At 47.3% G+C, this 19,819-nt stretch overlaps 1 protein-coding gene across 1 annotated transcript in view; it reads right to left on the minus strand.

Annotated features, from left to right (window-relative positions):
• The window catches only part of GATB (glutamyl-tRNA amidotransferase subunit B), a 1,295,211-nt gene that overhangs the window by 392,665 nt on the left and 882,727 nt on the right, over positions 1-19,819 (minus strand). The window contains exon 8 of the mRNA XM_069631274.1: positions 13,106-13,150. Within this exon, the coding sequence (XP_069487375.1) occupies positions 13,106-13,150 (45 nt within the window). The remainder of the gene's footprint in view (positions 1-13,105; positions 13,151-19,819) is intronic.

The raw sequence follows: 19,819 nt of genomic DNA on the forward strand, positions 1-19,819 counted from the left end.
TTTTAGGACATTATTTGATAAACCGTCAGGACCAGGAGCTCTTGAAGAGCTAGCTTTGTTGATATAAAACAAAACATCTTCACGGTCAAAACTAATCTGAAAGGCTGAATTCAATATTTCTAGATTCAACTTTGAGGTACTATTCGCCGGAAGAGCGTAAATGCTAGTGAAATAGGCGACCCAACTTTTTTCCGACACGCCATTAAGTTGTGCCGTTAGCTGCGGAGCTCCTGCTCCATTATTTATCATTTTCCAGATTTGTGATGTATTTTTAGTTTGGACCATCTGTAACCATTTTTCCCCATCATGTTGGAACATATTAGCTTTGTGACCTCGAATCCAATTTCTATATTTGGTCTTCAATTTGCGTAAAGTCAATTCACGATACTGTACCGGTAAGTTAGAAATCTGTCTTTTCTGTTTTCGGTATTGCCTCTTTCGATCTCTAATGGCCAAATCGAACATATGGATATGCTGCTGCCTGCTCTTATTAGTTTCTGTAGTTGAAGCAGGGGCAAAGAGATGCATTTTATCATGATAATCAGCAACATCCATACCTCTTACCAATCGCTGTTGGTCATTCGTTACACTGCGTGCAAATGTTTGCAGTGCATCGCTTGACCAGTAAAGTCTGTTTCGTTGGGCGTTAATAATAAGACCACTCAATTGATTTGGACTGGAGCGAAGTTCTTCCTTGGTTTGGATCACAAACTCGGCTCTCAAAATCCAATGATCACTCGCTATGGTGGGAACTACCCTAAACTCGGAGATTTTCTCAAACAGCCTTCTATCAACATACATATAGTCAATTGTAGCATTTTGAGCGCCACAAGACCACGTGTATGATGGAGGGTTATCAGTTTCCACTGCCCCATTCAACATAATTAGATCCCACGTGTTAATAAAAGTTCTCCACGGCGAAACCCGATCCAAACTCCTTTTCTTAGATGATGCCAACAAATGCATATTCAAATCCCCGGCTAATATTACATGCGCGATGTCCGGGATAGTTATATTGTCTTCCATTAATGTATTCAAATCATTAAGGAGAGTAGAGGTTGAAATTGCAATTGGGTTCCAATATATATTTATAACTAAAAATTTCAGCTTTTGGAACATAATTACTGAACATTGCAAATAGGAGTTTGGGTTGGGCCCCTCAGAGATATTAGTTATCGTGGACATATTGGAGATAGTCACCAACCCAGACATTGGTCTACCTTTCTGTCCCTTAATTGCTGGAACTAAATGGACATAATGATTGTTCCACGATAGGGGGACAGTCAACCAGGTTTCTTGCATAAGGGCTAGATCACAATCTTTGAGATCACACTTAGCATTATTTAACAAATGTTTATATCCCCTCGTATTCCAGCTCATGACTACCAATTTCTGACCCCGAACATCAGGGTCATCAATTCCTAGTTATGCTTTCCCACAGCTGCATCCCCTACCTGAGGTATGCTCACCACTAATTACCTGACTAGTTGGTTTAGTGATAGCTTCCACCGGCTGTTCCTTAGTAGTAGGAATTAAATCAAAACCCAAATCAAAGAATTCAGATCTAGCGGACCAAATGATATTGTAAATGATGCGAGAACTTAACCACATACAGGACACCGTTGGATTATTATCATCGGGGAACTCCACTTGTACTAGATCACCAGAGGAGATATCTTCCAAATTTGGGATATCTGCAAATATTTGCATGATGCTTCCTCTGTTCATTATGTATGTTGGAAAGGAACCCCCCCGACAACTAAGGAACAGGGAAAATAATTGGGTAGGCTTTTTACTCTTGTGTGGTACCTTAACATCAGAATGATTCTGTTTACTAAGTGAATCTCTAGTCTTGTAGCATTGGGTCTCCTCCAGTGGGGATTTAAACGTTACATTCTTAGAGATGCATTCTTCATGAGATGGATTTCCCACACCAGAGTGGCCACTCCCCATTGCCTTCAAGGAAGATTTAAGGCTTTTTTGTTCCGTGGTCAAAGCAACTAGACAGTCTTTAATTGTACATAGGATATTATTTTGTAGGTTGTCTTGCGCATCCAAAATTGTTTTATTTATTAGTAGGTCATTCTTAGAAGACTTTACTTCCTGAGTCGGGAGGGTCCTTTCGCCATTAGTGTTTTCATCATCCCCTAATTCAGGTTTCTCCAGTGATGGATTACAAGTCTGAGACAGAGGGTGAGTCACATGTGGCTTAGGATGGAATTGATTCATATACTCATCCACAGCTTTCCTAAGGTCCTGCGTATTAACTGTGACATTGGGCATTGAGTTAGCTTTCACTCGCTTATTCTTCGGTACAGGTGGCACTTGGGTTGGGGCCGTTACATTAGTAGATCCGCTCCCCAGCTCCTGCGCAACATGCACCAACTCATCTAAGGGAGCATAAGGGAGAGTCCTGTGGTTGGGATCCTTACCCTTGTTCAACATTCTTTGTCTTTCCTGAGATAGATTTTGATATTTTTTTGTGATAGCACTAGAAGCTAACATTGAGCTTCTATCTGGTTTAGACAGGGATTTAAAGAATTGTTTCGTAGACCCACTCACAGCCGTTGTTTTGGACTTCTGATTTTTTGACTTCTTTGGGTTTAACATTGATTGATTGGAGGGGCCCTTAGATTTTTTTGCAAATATCGTGTACGCCCCTTTTAACTGCTGTGTTTCTCTAATTTTTGAATCATCAACCATGGGAACCCCTGCCTCCTTTTCCCTCAGTATCAACTGATCGAGTATGGGATTCACCAGTGTCATCTCCACAGACTTCACAGACTTTCCTTCCTTCCCACCGTGAACAGATTTAATTATTTCAATTCTTGGGTCAGATAGTGGCCCCATTGGTACATTCATTGTCTCCCTATCTGTCACCTCTCTTATAATGCCCTCAACAAAGGGCACAACAGTGTTAACACTTTGTATATTTCCCCCAACTGTAACTGGGTTCAGTTTGCCATTCAGCTGGTCATCAATGTTTTGGCAGGATAATAACATCATACCCAACTGTTTAGAAAAATGGGCTGCCTGATCAGCATCAGCCTCTTGCTTTCGGGCCAAGGACAAACTAAATGCCTTTTGAGATCTCTGGAAATTATCAACATTATCTTGTATTACATTGATTTTGGAGTCTAAGGTTTCAAACAGTCTAGCTAGAGCCATCAAAGCCATGTTCATTTTTTCCAGTGTTAAAGGATCATCTTTTTTTAACACGAGAGCCGGACTTATAATCGAGCTATTTCCATTTGGTCTCCTGGGAGTCGGCGGAATAAATGAGATCGAACTTTCAGATTCTGTAATGTCTCCAGTATTAAACAATGCTGGCGATTTGGAAAGATCAGAAGTGTCGTCCTTGGCCACAAAGCAAGAGTCCGATGATTCCAGCTCAATAATTGCAACATCTTTAGCAACACCAACATCCTGGCTTTCTATCGGAAGGGGGGCTGAGCTAACAACCCCTGAACGAGCATTTTGGAGTATCATTGAATCAGACAGTGAAATATTACATGGCTGTTCTTCCACTTCCTTGTCACCATCTGTGACCTGTGTCACTTGTGAATTCACCACAGATTGCTGAGCAGAGCACGCCCCTACGTCATTACAAAGGGGCTGCGCTTCTATATTCGATACACTTAGATTGTTAAGTTCAGGCATTCTAGCTACAGAGCGTAATGTCCGACAACTGTTGAACCCAAAGTTCCTTAAGTCGCCCATGGCGAAATCCAGTCGTGAGCTTCTCTTCTTTATTCGCTTGTCCCACGGTGCACTTTTGGCAGAAGGTCGTACCGTGTTTGTAGACACCGCTGGGCTGTCTCTTGAAGTGGACTCCATTAAGGCATGAACTCGTTCGGTGCAAGGCATGCCAGTACGGAGTGTAAACATCTTGACACTGGGATGCCTTTTTCCGGACGCCACAGAGTTTTAATAGCACCTAACTACAGTGTGCTTCCCTAGCGTCCAACTGTAAACAAAACACCCGCTAAAATAACCAGCACTAGCCGCGTTGCCGCGGCGAAGCGGCAAAGCGGGACTTAACGGGGCTTTACACGGGTGCGCGCGCGCGGTGCGCGCGATCCTGAGCTTATATAGCTCCACCCAGCCCTTGATGCAGCAAAGCCTAAATAAGAGAAAGTATGTTATATAGTCTGTTTTATGGCTATATTATCTCCAAGTTGTGCACAGTTCACTCTTCCATTCACCTGCTGGATCTTGTAGTGAGTATAACAGCAAATCCTTTGTCGATCGCAGTAGTACTGGAGAAGCGTCCGCGGCAAAGCGGGACTTAACGGGGCTTTACACGGGTGCGCGCGCGCGGTGCGCGCGATCCTGAGCTTATATAGCTCCACCCAGCCCTTGATGCAGCAAAGCCTGCTGGATCTTGTAGTGAGTATAACAGCAAATCCTTTGTCGATCGCAGTAGTACTGGAGAAGCGTCCGCGGCAAAGCGGGACTTAACGGGGCTTTACACGGGTGCGCCATGAAAAGAATCAAGAATTGCCCATGCTGGAAAATGTGGTTATCTTGTCAGTTCGCAATGCAATGTGTAGTAAGGATCATTTCAAAACGAGTTATGGGTGATGGATGGCCATGAGATGTGCTCGAGAGTTCCTGTGAGTTGCGGGGGCGTTAAAACAAATTACTCAAAGTGAGTTCCCTTTTTATTATTATTATGTTTTTATTGAGCATGGATCTAGCTTCGAGAAGCAACAGAGCGCTTTACAGAGGTATACAACAATACAGTTACACAAAGGGGCACTTTACAGAGGTCTACAACAGTACAGATGCATAAAGGAGTGCTTTTCAGATGTAACAACAAAACAGATATACAGCGGGGGATAGGATACAGAGGGGCAGAGAGGAGGGATACAGCTGTACAGGGTGGTGGGGAGGAGAGGGCGGACAGAGTCTAGCGAGTCAGGTGGCATAGGGTGTGACGTGATGGCCTAGGTGTTGAGGAGGACAGACTCCTTGAAGAGGCGGGTCTTCAGTTCTTTTCTGAATTGCAGGAGCGTGGGGGAGGGGGGTAGTCTGATGCCGAAAGGAAGGATGTTCCAGAGTCTTGGAATGTAGGCAGAGAAGGCTTTTTGTTTTCTTGACCTTTCCTTTTTGCAGCAGCGCATTTCAAGTCTGCACCTGTCCTGGCGGTGCAGTGTCCACCGGAGATGCTGAGTTTCTCAGCGAGGTAGCTGGGAGACTGGAAGGCGACTGCCTTTTCGATGATGCAGCAAGACTTGAAGGTGATTTGTGTGTGCGTGCAGTGCGAGCCAGTGAAGATCGATGAGGGCCGGTGTGATGTGGTTGTACCTGCAAAGACCCTTGATGAGGCATGCAGTTGCATGTAGGAAACTTCTCAGGGGCACAAGGGAGTACGACGGGAGGCCTTTGAGGAGGGCATTGCCCTCATCCAGGTGGGCTAGGACCAGTGCTTCAACAGTGGATCGGAAGCTGTCCACAGGGAGGAAGGGCTTGACTTTCAGCAGGTGGGAGAGATGATACCAAGATGTCAGGGTTTTCATAGCTATGTGTGTCTTGAAGGAGAGGTGTTTGCCGTTGTGGAACCCGAGGGACTTGGTGCAGGAGGTGAGCTCGGATGTGATGTCCTCAGCGTTCATGGTTGATAGCCAGGTCTATATGTCTGGGTGTATGGTGTTGTTAGTGAGGAGTTGGAATTCGGTCTTGGAGGAGTTGAACTTCAAGTGTGCACTGGACATCTAAGACTGGATCAAAGAGAGGCAGGTTTTGAGCCTGCAGATTCCTTTGATGGAGTCGATTTTGAGTTGTAGCTGTGTGTCCTTGGCGTATTGGTGGATATGGATGTTGTGAGTGGCTAGGAGGGCCCCCCGCGGCTCCATGTATAGATTGAAGATCACTGGGGAGAGGATGAACCCTGCGTGACTCCACAGGTGACGGGTAGTATTGGCGATCTAGAGGAGTCCATCTGAACAAACTGCTGGCGGTTGGTGAGCTAGGACTTGAACCAGCGTAGGACAAGGTTGCTGATCTCCATGCGCAGATGTAGGGTGTCCGTGAGTGCCTGGTGGTCTACTGTGTCAAAAATGTATGAGAGGTCGAGTAGAACCAGGAGGCAGGGGTGGCCGTCTTCAAGGATGTTGAGGGCGTCGGCCACCTGTATGGTTGCCGTCTGTGTGCTGCATTTGGTTCTGAATCCGGATTGGTAGGTTTGATGGAGATTGTTGGTGTCGATGTGTTGCTGCAGATGTGTGGCTACCGCTTTCTTGATGATCTTACCTAGGAAGGGAAGATGGGTGATGGGGCGATAGTTATCTAGGCTGTCAGGATCCAGAATGGGTTTCTTTATGAGGAGTACTGAAGAGATCTAGAAATGGCAAACTCCCTGACAGAGCCAAGAATTGGCTGTGTGCTGAATGAAAGTTGGGGGAAACAAGGGCAATAAGACAAAGAATCTCCCCACACCAAGCTTTATTAGGATAGCATCCAGTGGAGGGGAAGAAGGTCAGTGTGAACAATTATGTTATAGAATTAACTGACCTTACCTGAGCTTAAGGGGGCCATAGGACTTTATAATGATCACTGCACTTCTTGTGTGGTGTTCTGGCTTGATGCAATGGTTGATTACCTTAAGAAAACCCTGCAAACCATATACCTGCCTGTCAAATGAAGAGACACGGGCACAGAGGGAGAGGCAATGCCACAATACAATTTCAGGCGATGGCATCGGGGCCACCAACCCGAGATGCAGGACAGTACCCAAGTCTGCCGCAATTCTAAGGCCATCACTACTTCATCCAGTGTGCAATGAAACACTCACGGGGACTCCAATTCGTGCAGCCAAGCCAGAGAGATCTCAGATCAGCCAGGATCACAAATCCCAGACAATAAAGCAGGGGATCCAACCCACTCCCTCCAAGCCCCACCCGTCACAAAACATCAATGATGTGTGTTTCAAGGCCTACAATACCATGCAGGGACGGCGTCAGGGCTTTTCGACCCTTTCAAATGAAAGGAGCCTCGAGCCTCAGGGGAAAATTCCCCCACGCCCCCAGCAACTACCCCCATGTTGCCAGTTAGCAGTCTTCTAACACAGCAATAGATTATTTTATATGTTACTTACGTTCTGGAGATTGAAATGTGCACATTGCAGCGCTAGCCTTACAAGCAGTGCTTGCTGGAGCCCTTCCGGCAGTCACTTTTCCCTCGGGGTACACAGAAGCGTTATCATCACCTCGTTGACTTTACACCCGTTCCCCCCACCCTCTCCTCAGCCGCTTGCTGACAAAGGTGTTTTCAGTGGATATTTAGAGTTTCAGCTCCCTGCTGGCTGGCCGTCTTGCGATACTGGTCGGCTATTAACCGCCGCTGTATTTGTCTACATTATAATGTATGCCCCTCACGGGTACCTCAGACTGTTTGCTGCTCTCAGCAAGGGGTCGGAGAGGGGGGGTACACCCATCATATTGAAATGAGCCCCCACACATCTTTTGCCGGGCCTGATAACAGGTATGGATGGGTGGGGAGCTCTCTGGGGAGCGAAGCATTAACAGGCAGGCTTACAGGCGAGGAGGGGAGCATAGGACATTTCTTCGTAGAAGCCAGCAATATACATAATGTGCCTGTCCTAGGAAGTATATATCTGGAAAGGGGAACTAAATGCTTGCTGTGATGTGGATAACCTCCCATACTAAGCAACTGCACAATATTGGTCAGAGGCTCTCCAGTGTATTTCTGCCACAGCGCGGAAACCTTCAGCTTAAAAAAGATCTGTTGATTAACAGCACTACTCACAAAATACTAGACTAGCCAGGACAAGGGCAGGCAGGGTTTTAGGTGTGCAGGGCACGTGGCACTTTGTGCCAAAACACTATTATTTTGGTGCTAGGTCATATATCTACAGAGCACAACTATGTGAAGTGTATGTCAGGAAACATATCTCCGTGCACTGTAATATTAAGGGCACATCACGGAGAGCGCACATATCGCCACGAAGCCTTAAACATGAATACCAGTGTCCTATTTGAAAAGAGAATTACAGCCTTGTATTGAATGCGGTAAAAAGTAGTCAAAACAAACCAAAAGCTAACTTCTGCATGTATGACAGCGTATGCATACGCGCCTGTACAACAGAAAGTGTGAGTGGAATTCCCAAAATCGAAGAGACTATGTGCTGTTCAGGAAACCAGCGTGGTAGGGGTTGCCGATTTAGATTGTCATTTCCTTAGCATTTCTCTGTAGAGAAAGTGCAAATCAGAATAATTATGTATGTGTTAGCATGTGAATAGGACCTTTTAAACATGAAGACGCCACCTAGAAAAGCCAGTGCTAAAGACTAGATATCTGGGTACGATCAGGATGCGAAAGGACTAACACGGCGACCCTCCAGAAAACGCACTGCTCAGCAGAGATGCAATGCTAGAGTACGAGGAATACTTGTAGACCAACATAAACATTTAAACGATACCATTAGAACAGCAAAATAAGACATCTAACGTGCAGCTGGGTGGAGATGCAGTTCGTGAGATAAGACCAATACAAGGCAGACAGGGGTCAACTACAGGTTCACAAACTAAAAAGGTGACACACGACAGGAAGCGAAACGGACCTTTGGACTGGGCTGGAAGAGAATAACCTCCTCCAGCAACGATCGGGAGAGGGAAATGCTAGAAGAGTGAATTGGGAACGAGAACAGACACCCCCCCCCCCCCACTCCGCCCAGTTTCGGAGTGAGGCGCCGTGCAATGCACGCGAAAGCAAAGTATGAAATAGTAGCCCAGACCGCAAAGGCAGGGAAAGGCTAGGCTAAAGCCTAGTGCCGGTGCAAACTGTCAGCTGCCAGTCAAGATTACTGCCTAGCGCCACGAAATCTCCTCGGAGCGAGCCTAGTGCCGGTGCAAACTGCCAGCTGCCGGGCAAGATTACTGCCTAGCGCCACGAAATCTCCTCGGAGCGAGCCTAGTGCCGGTGCAAACTGCCAGCTGCCAGGCAAGATTACTGCCTAGCGCCACGAAATCTCCCCGGAGCGAGCCTAGTGCCGGTGCAAACTGCCAGCTGCCAGGCAAGATTACTGCCTAGCGCCACGAAATCTCCTCGGAGCGAGCCTAGTGCCGGTGCAAACTGCCAGCTGCCAGGCAAGATTACTGCCTAGCGCCACGAAATCTCCTCGGAGCGAGGAGAGCACCTGGGAAACACGATCTTGGCCAAGGCCCAACGTCTCCGATAGTTAGTTGCAACTGCATAAATCATCTTTGCCAGCACACCTTTAAAACCGTTGTAGACAAACTAAGTAAAAAAAAAACTGAGCTAAATATGCAATTTAGAGCTAAAATGTAAGTTTCTAACAAGTTTCCACTAAATTATCTTAACGAAAAGATGAGAATCAGAGGCGTTGCTTTTGAGGGGGCTATAGCCCTGGGTGTTTTGATTGTAGCCCCGAATAGAAGCTCAGGGGTTATACAACCAAAAAGGCTAGCTAGCCCCCAGTCCCGACAGTTCCAAAATGAGCGTAGCCCCGGATCCTTTCCAGACCGAGCAACACCTCTAATGAGAATAAAGGCTGGGTGGCAATGGGTTCATGTAGATATACATGGGATAATCGTTCCTTCGCCAGAGCTTCTGATCAGTCTTAATTACCTGGCTGAGAATGGGTCAGCTTGTCCACCAAACTTTGTAGAGCCGATAGTGGAAATGAAAAAGACCTCTTCCACATCTTCATCGCCGCAGCGTTGACTCTTTAGGTTCTGCTGCTTTTAGTGCAGCCATCTTGTTTTGGTGCCGTTTTGCTGTGGCGTCTTTTGCAGAGCTGGCAATCGGGGGGTGCCACTCGGCATACTATGGAGTGGCGAATGAGTTTGTGACATCAGCTGCAAGTCTGTGCTGCCACCAGACAGCCAGAGGAATGGTATAGCTGACCTCCACAGTATTTACATGGGGATGTTGGGTCAGCCGATGACAGTTGTGGCAATTTTCATCTACCATCTCCTTTGGGTGGCGTCACCTTGAAGGCTGTGTCGGAATTGCCTTTGCCTTGTCAACACACAGGGACTTAAGCTCTCATGTTGGCTACTTCAAGTGGCCTTCGTAATTTTAGAATTCTTTGTAGAGTGATGCCCTGCTGTCTTCGAGCCTTTGATAATGGCACCCAGAAACAGACATGGATCGCAGGTGACCTCATTATGCATTCTTCATCCGTTAACGCACGTGCATGGGCAAGAGGGCAAAGGTGTGATTATAAGGCATCTAGAGATTCATGGACCCCGTGGCACTGACCAAGTTTAACACTTTCATAGCATGCAATGACCGGAGGCTTGAAATAATCAATGACAGCAGTTTGTGTGGCTGCCCGAGTAATCTGCGGGGCAGAGAGTTTTGTATATTTTATGTATTGCACTGCCAACCCAGCCCTTCTACCCATTAGTCCTCGAAAGGGCCAAAGAACGAGGGTCAAACCTGCACGGTGAAATCAGGGAGCAGGTGTGTTCATGAAAGATGCTCAAAATTACCTTCTGCCCTCCGGGTTCATGGGATGCGCCTTCAGAAGTTGATGAGGGCACCTGATTGTTCTGGTCTTCAGCCACCGTGGATGCACTACCATACAGCGCCTGGGAGCAGCCAATTGCCTCTGGCCAGAAATATGCTGCCAGGACAAAACGTCCTCAGCAGGTCATCAAACAGCACACAGCTGTCCTCTACACGTAGCACGTGCAAGGGCCAACACAGAGGTCGCTGATGCCACAGGGTATCACCTAATGTGCCACAGCAGGCCCGCACCCTGGTAAGGGTGTGACGAGTTAAAGAGCAATGAGCAGAGGCTCGCGTGGACTTGCGTACTGGGCCGGTCCAAACCCCTAATTACCAGTTATGGGAAACCACCAATACTTGGTCTCAAGATGGAGGTCTTCCGGTAATAATCAATCCTACCACACAGTAATCATCTTGATCACGCGCGTGATGATGTTCTTGGCATCATAGCGCACTCCGCGTGTTGGCTGCTGCTTTCTCAAGTGTGTACAATCTTACGTAAGAATTAGCAAAAGTATATTTTATTTTTTACCATATTCGGACACCCAAATTCAGCACAAGCAAAGTGTTAAGAGTCAACTATGTCGACGGTACCCAACAATGTACGCCATACACAACTTTCTTGTACTGCACAACATAGCATACTGGTCCCAAGCTCTCCTTCTACTGAAGCAGAAAAGAAAGAAGTTAACCAAAGTTATTTGCGGACCGAGGACAAGAGGCTTCCTAGATTGTACATTGAAACGAAGGCTCCCAGGTCGGATTTTTGCTTGCTGCAATTGGTGTTCCTTCATGCATAATTATTCAGTCAGCCAGTAAAGTTTATTTCGGACACCAGTTCCATAAATCCAACAAATAAATACATGTACATGACAATGCAAGAAAAATAAAGCATTTAAAACCATAACATTGGCTAAAAGACTGCCATTGATTCACAGTAAAATATTCTTTCACCGCTCTATTTCTAAGTCTAACTGCTCAGCGTAAAAAGGACCGCAGGGACCACACGATTCATGTTATTGGCAAAAAAAGTTCATAGGTCTGAGGACCGGTATTAAAAAGCTTTTACGAGGGTCTGTGGATAACGGAAGAACTTTTCCCCAAAGTCCCGGACATACAATTCCTGCTGTTATTTCCATTCGCTCTGCTTTATACTCTGCAGGGTTTGCGGAGGGATCTCGAAACGGAGCTCCTGCATGAATACTGCTGATGGTCGCCCTCTAGATGGGAACTACTTGCGAGGATTGATTTGGCGAGTACAGCTTTTGCCTTCGCCCAGCCAGAGGGAAACGGACTAAGGCATCTTCAGTTCCCGGTGTACTGCACCATTTGGGGCTGACTGAGAGGAGAGGCCTGACATTTGTTGCAGATATGTATTCTCCAGAGACATGCAGGAGGGTATGCTCAGCCCAGCGGTCCCCACCTTCCAGCGCCCCAAGTGTGTGGTTCCTAAATGTATCCCCCGAGTGCAACATGAAGAGTTATCTGCGAAACCCCGGGTTCCTGCTCCCTATTTTACAGCTGCCTTAGGTTCGATTTTGTACATTCTCAACAGGTTGGGCTTTGTAGGTTTGTTTCAATGCCCCCAAGAGACTGTGCCACTCTAGCTCCCTGCTTTTCAATATGTTCGTCGCCATTTAAATTCGTTCGGCAAGGGACACCTACATAATTATAGGAGTGTACTATAGGCAGCGTTTTACGCAGGGCAGAATTATTAGTACCACCACTATTGCGGGAAACGAATGGCAAACATATGGCATTTCGGATATGTATGTTGCATTTCCGAAATACTGCATGCTGAGTTTTCTAAAACTGGAAATGCACATGGTACATATACTGACCATTTTCACCACTAGCAGCCAACTCATTCTGATGCCCACCCACACCTTTTAACCAAGGGTGGGTGGTGGCAGCATCTCTGGCGGATTCTATTGCACCTGGGCAGGGGGGTGCGTGAATGGGCCATACTTCACGGTGGAGTAAATCAGAGCAGCTCAAGGCACGTGTCAGTCATCTTTTATTTCAGGTGTGTCGCAATATCACAAGAAACCTCAAGTGTGATATATTGATCTCAGGGGGCAAGAGGGGTGGGTGTTTGCATGTGGCTGTTGCTTTCACACCCTAGCTACCATCACCAGGAAGGCATGGGATCTTTGAGATGCCAGTGAAGTGCTTGACGTCACAGACACTCACATTGCTTCGAGACAGTGCTTGGCATTCCTAACGCATGTTCCATGACTAACGTGGCTGACATGCACCACCAGCGCCGATGAACACATTCTGTTCCTGTTCTCGTCTAGAGAAGGCTGTGATTTTTCAAATGACGTCATACTCTGATAAGTGAAGGCCAAAAACACGGTGACGTGAATCAGATATATGGCCTAAAGTAGGTGGCAGGACACATCTATCTGCAGCTCTGACGCTTCTTGCCAGAAGAAGCAGTGATATCAGCTTGGGTGTTGACGCTGGCCCTGCGTGGGCATCGACTGAGGAGCGTCTAGGCGTGCCGGCCATGGCTTAGTCTACGCATGGTAAAGGGGAACAGCAGTAGGTTTGCAGAATTCCTGGATACAACCAAGGTTGGGCATGGTAATATAGCACATACCTGTAGTCCTGCTTTCCTTCCTTATCTCTCATTGGGGTCGTGGTCCTACAATAAATGGTAAAATAGTTATTTTTATTGGAAAGCAATAAACATTTTGTTACACTCTGACAGGCAAAGCGCTTTGACACCATTACCTACGGCAGGAGGTGCTATGCAAACGATAACATAACAATTTATAACATAACTTGGATATTTTCGGTTTCATACATCAGATTCCCAAAATGTTATTGTAAAAATAGAAAGGTTGTGTGTATATTAGGAAGAAGACGCTGTGGCTCAAATAAAGATGGTCTGGCAGCACCGAGAAAGGCGCAGCAGGAGTGTGGGCATAGCTGGTAAAAGCCCAAAGGACACATGCTTCATTCAATACTTAAAGCTGCTCTTTATTAGAGGGCAGCTCTGGGGGAAACAATGGGAACCAGGACGAGGGATCCCCCTTAAAACGGGAGTAGCAAACACAACGAGGATTTCAATGAGCCCCTTTGGCCTAGCCCTCCTGAAAGCTCCTTTAAGTGAGAAGTTTGGGGGATTTCATTAAGTAGTGTCCAGGTGCCTCATTTCCTTTCATGCGCTGGCAGTATCCAGCAAATATGCACAGTAAAATGGTCGCTTTCGACAGATGAATAGAGTTAGGGAGGCTTGGGTCAGACACGAAGCAATGATTAAGTCCGGTTACTGAGCGGGATCTACGAGGGACTCCTATTTGTAGCTGCTGGAGAAAAATGAATTTTTTTTGCAGTGAAGGTTTATGAGAATAGAATTATGCAGGCGTAAACTGTCTGGAAGGTATCACTGAAAGTTGTTTTGGGTAAAACCGAAACATTGGACCAATTCTCTCCACGTTTGGTGTTTCCACGATGTGACAGCAAGAACGAGCCCCATTTCGCAGTGAGGATGCTGCTTGCGACTCTAAGTGGCAACTTTCAAAACGGTCACAGTCCCATCATTTCAGATTTGTTGGGAACACTAAACCAAATGTTGCTCTTGGTCCACTTAGTCGGGTAGCCAATGAACTACCACCACACAGAGCAACTACTGTTCTTTACAATTAAGCAATAAGCTCTGAGCAGGGGGCGAGGACATTACCGCTTCAGGTAATACCTCAGTGCCCATAGATACAGGCCCGAGCAAAGCGATGGCCGGGGCATTACTTACCTGAAGTGGTAATGCCTCCTCTACTCGGGGCTTGTTGCTATTAGTTTTCTGGCCTGTAAGACCGGAGTACTAATAGTTTTTTTTTCAGTTGCAATACGCTGTCGGCGGTTCGCAACTGAAAAAAAAAGAAAAAAAATGGCTACCATGGAAAGGAGAGAAGGGACTACACCTAATCCCTTCTCCACTCTCCATGGCGACAACTCACGCAAGAAACCCTGAGGCCACGGCGGTGAGCAGAGCCTTGTCGGGCAGGTAAGGACCCGGCAAGGGCCAATCAGATCGTTTGAAACAATCTGATTGTCCCTCTCCAAGTACGAATAAGTAATAATGCGTAATGGAAGCTGCTCCATTTTAGTGAAGGAAAGACACTTGAAGTCAATATATCCGTGTCTAAACCCATGCAACCTAAAACAAGAGACAACAAATGAACACACTTAATAAAAAACAGAAAACCCACTGTTACGTATACTTTTCAGGGACCCTAAAAGAGAAGACGTTATGGTGCTACTTTGAAGACAATGATGTCTCGTGATCACCTTCAATATCGTTCATTGAGCAGATGACGATTGAGGCGAGGTCTGTTGGTTGGCTCTGAATTGGTTTACACCAATATTGACCTTGATCATTAATTAATTAATACTCACCCTTTAATTTAAAGTAAAATGATGAAAACATTTTTTGCTGAATTTCCCCCCACAAATACGTAGATGGGTGGGTTGGGCGTAAGTATATAGTTCGAAGGTGTTGGCAGAAAGTAAAGTATGGGTTGGGTGTCCCACCCCTCATTTTGTTGTAAAATAAAAAATATTAATTTGACCGTTTTATTTTCAGCGAAAATAAAGGGTTATTGTAAGATAGAATCCATGATTCATATGACCTAGAATAATGTGGTCCTTTTATGGAACAAGCAATACATTTTGGTGCAGATTATTTACGATTGTCGGACAGTCTGAGAGCGAGCCAGAAGGCCATCAACTCGAGCCAGTTGATGTGGGCTGCCTGCTCCCGACGGGACCATAACCCATGGTCACTGTGGCTGCCCAGGGTAGCTCCCCAGCCCTCTAGGGATGAGTCCGTGGTGATGGTGACCTGTGGAGCTGGTTGATGGGAAGGCCTGCCTATCCGCAGGTTGTAGTCCGTGCTCCACCAGACTAGGACCTGGTGGAGATGATGTGGGATGCTGACCAGCTCCGCCTGGGAACCCTTCTCCTGATTCCAGGAGGCTGCGAAGTACAACTGCAATAGCCTCATTTTTTAATTTTTTTTAAATTATTTTCATACGTACAACAACAAAACGAACCCCTCCCCCTTGGCTCCCCCCGCCGGAGAGTGTACTCTGAGTCCTCTGGGAAATGCTCATGTCCTGAACTAGTCCAATATTCTAATTTTGTGTGGGCACCACTGTTCCATGTAGTCCGACTGAAGAAATTCCAGCACCTTTCCCCAATCTTTTTCGAAGGAGGCGGTAGCACCCTTCAGGGTGTAAGATAGTTTTTCCATAGTGATTAATGACCAGACCTTTTGCACCCAACTGAAGATAAGCGGGGGGTCTGAATGTTTCCAACACTGGGCCAAAGCTGCCCAAGCCGCTATTAGCAAACCCATAAAGCACCTCTATTGCGACCTGGTCAGTTCTTTGGCTGCCGCCTCCTTAAGGCCACACATCCACACCCGTTCCCCCATCAGTGCCACGTTCGGGAAGATCCCCTGCAGTTGTGCCTTTATATCGGCCCATAAGCCCTGGATCTTTTTTCATTCCCACCATATGTGCCTCCATGTGCCTTCGCCTCCACACTCCCTCCAGCATCTATTGGACACCTGTGGAAACATCCCTCTCAGTCTCGCCGGAGTCAGGTGCCACTGAGTCATCGCCTTAACCCACATCTCCCTCATCTGGACTGATCGAGCTACCCTTGGTATACCGCCCCACAGATCCTCCCAATGCTCCCTACTGATGGACTCCCCAAGGGTGTGCTCCCATTTCACCATATAAGACCAGCTGACCCTTTCCTCTTGCCCATTAATGAATCTATAAAGGGTGGATCCCAACTTTCTTGTCCCTGGGTTGGTTATTGCGAACTTCTCGAACTGAGAGAGGTCCAGAGTCGCCGCCTGCTTGATCGCTAGGGTGTTTAACCAGTGTTTAAGTCGCTCATATTTAAATCTATCTGACTCCCTGACTTTCAGGCTCTCAGTGCACGTTTCAAACAGAAGCACCTCTTGGCCCTCCATCATTTGCCCAATTTTTGTACACCCCGCTAATTCCCAGTTTCTATAGGCGCCCTTCTCCATTCCTGGGGAGAAGTCTGGATTCCCGAACATGGGGGAGAAGGGGCCCGGCACAGTTGAAACTACGCCGCGCTGCTTGAGTTCATCCCACACATCCAGGGGAGCTTTCATCACCGCACTCTCGTAGGTTTTCATGTCTATGCCGCTTACTCTTTCACAATAGATCCCTCAGTGGTGTTCTGGCTACCGCTCTGTCTTGTTCGGCCAAACCTTCTGCTGCTCCTCTCCCATCCATTCTTTGAGTACCCACAACTGTGCCGCCTGATAATACCTGTAGAAGCGCGGCTGTGCCGCCTGATAATACCTGTAGAAGCGCGGGAGAGCCAACCCCCCCTTCCCTTATTGGGGCCGTTAATACTGCCCTTGATATCCTCGGGGTCTTGTTCCTCCAAATAAATGAAAAAAATTGCTTTAGTTAATGCCCTGAAAAAAGACCTGTGGATCTTTATCGGTAAAGCTTGGAAGTAGTACAGCAGTTTCGGGAGAATGGACCTCTTTATCGTGGCAACTCGCCCCCACCATGAGATTGCCAGCCGTTCCCACCTCTCTGCTTGATCACCCCCAGCACCTCTGGGAAATTCCCCCCGTACATCTGGTCCACCCTACTCATAAGGGTAATACCCAAGTATTTGATCCCTTTATTTGCGCATCTAAGACCAAGTGATGTGGCCACCCTCCTCAACTCCCCTATGTCACCCGCCAGCGGGAGGATTTCTGACTTGCTCCTATTTATCTTTAGCCCTGCCACCGCCCCAAATGATTCCAGCTCCCTTATCACCTCTGGGAGAGTGCGAATCGGGTCCCCTATAATCATCAACAGATCATCCGCATACGCCACCACCTTATGTTGCCTCCCCGCCATCTCCATCCCCACTACTGCCCTCGATTCCCAGAGTCCGCAAAGCAATGGCTACAGATAGATAGCGTACAATATGGGCGAGAGGGGGCACCCCTGCTTAGAACCCCTAGAGAGTTCCACTCTTCGCGTGATCTCCCCATTAATGCTTATTCTGATCGAGGGGGAGTTGTAATTTGCCCTGACCATCTCCCGAAGGTTGTCCCCAAACCCCATCTGTTCCAATGTCCTGAAAAGAATTGACCATTCCACCCAGTCAAATGCCTTTTCAGCATCAACCACCAGTAGAGTTGCGGGGGTGTGCATGATACCTACTTTCGCCACCAGATGTACTATGCATCTCAAATTGTCATGCGTTTGCCTGCCTGGTATAAATCCTGATTGATCTTTATTGATCAGATTTGGGAGCAGCGGGGACAATCTAGAAGCTAGAATTTTTGTGTAAATTCTTGCATCCTGAATTATCAGGGCAATTGGTCAATACGACCCTGGATATGCCGGGTCCTTTTCCGCTTTGTGGAAGACCAATACCTTAGCCTCGTTCATGGTTGGGGTCATATTTCCCTCCTCTCTAAAGGAGTTGTACAGTTCTGTTAGGAATGGAACCAGGTCTTCTGCATATTTTTTTTATAGAAGGCCACTGTAAAGCCATCCGGCCCCAGCATTTTACCCGATTGTAGCCCCTTTATTGCTAGCTGTACTTCTTCCTCCCTGATGTCACCGTCCAAATCTTCCCTGTCCTTTTTAGATATCTGCGGCAAGGTAATGGAGTTTAGGTAGCTATTTTAGTCTACCCCACACAGATTTCCTGTGGCGTACAGGTCTCAATAAAAGGCTCTAAACTCCTCTCCCATCTCTGTGGTACTGGTAAACTTCTCCCCCTGTTTGTTGCGTATTTCCCTGATCGTCACTTTCTGTTGCTTTGCGCGCAGTTGCCTCGCTAATAGATTATCTGCTCTATTGGCTTTCGAGTAATACCAATGCCTGAGACGTAAGAGGCTTGTGTCTGCTTTTTTCGTGCGCAGCATGTCTAACTGTTCCTGCACGTGCCTCGCGGCTTTCCTCAGGGAAAGTGTTGGCTTCTTTATGCATTCTCCTTGAATATCAGCCAAATTTATTTTCCAGCTCTCTTTCCCAAGCATATCTCTGCCTGTCCTTGGACGCTTTCATGGCTATGAACTGCCCCCTAATGACTGCCTTTAGGGCCTCCCATACCGTACCCAGTTTGACCTCTCCTGTGTCGTTAATGGCTAAATATTCTTGTATCTTCCCCCTGATGTCTTCCCCCAAAACCCGGATCATGAAGAACCTCATGTGGGAGCTTACAACCCCAGATCCCCTTATTCCCGTTCGAAGTCTTCACATCTAACCGCAGGCGGGCATGATCTGATAACGAGATCAGGCCAATTTCCATGCTTAGTACCTTCCCCATTAGTCCTGCCGTAACCCAGAAGTAGTCTATTCGCGACATTGAGTTGTATACAAGCGAGTAGTGGGTGAACCCTCTTTGCTGTTCATTGCGCTCTCGCCATACATCTACCAGAGTCAGATGTTTCATCTTTTGGCAGAGACGTTTTGAGGGCTCCCCCTGACCCTGGCCGCATCCCGAACTCCTATCCATTGCCGGGAGCCACGCATTGTTCAGGTCTCCCCTCCAGGATTATTTCCCCCTCCGCAAACCCCTCCAGTTTCCCCAGTGCCTCCCTCAGGAAGTTGTCTTGCCCCGTATTCAGTGCATAGATAGCCACTAGTCTGAGGCGGAGCCCCTCAATCGTGACATTGCATATATCTACGTTCCCATCTTGTACGTTAATGTCCCGTGAAGGAGGGCGTTTCTACTATCGCGCACCGCTATCAGGACACCTGCCTTTTTGTCCTGGGCGTTGGACTGTCCTTTCAGGGCGTATCCCTTTAAGTTCATCCTATCTTTATCCAGCAGCTTTATGTGGGTCTCTTGCAGCATGATAAGATCTCCACCCTCCCTTCTCAACAGTCCCTCCACCTTTTTCCTTTTTACAGGATTACTGAGCCCCCTAACATTAAAGGTAAGGATTCATAGCTTACCGATGGGCCCCGGTTCCTGGTGGAATCTTGTCGCCCGTTCCCATCCATATCCGAGCAACCCTCCGCCCCCCCCCCTTTGTTCCCCTCCTCTCCCCTCCCGTAGCTTCACCCAACATTTTATAGATTCCCCACCATCTCCCCCCAGCTTCCCCAGATAACCAACAACTGACCCGAGGAGGGACCAGGGGACTATAGTAGCTTGGGCGTCCCGCCCTTCGCTCCTGACCCTCTGCTTACTCGGGTATAACTGTGCAGGGAATCCTAAACCCCGCATTTACCTTCGGAGTCCTCGGAGTCCAACTCTGCGGCCCTCGTCCGGGACGCCGCCTCTTCATCAGTGAGCTGTCAAT

This window comes from Ambystoma mexicanum, chromosome 6q (assembly GCF_040938575.1).
Source record: "Ambystoma mexicanum isolate Mex_15411 chromosome 6q, UKY_AmexF1_1, whole genome shotgun sequence".
NCBI lineage: Eukaryota > Metazoa > Chordata > Amphibia > Caudata > Ambystomatidae > Ambystoma > Ambystoma mexicanum.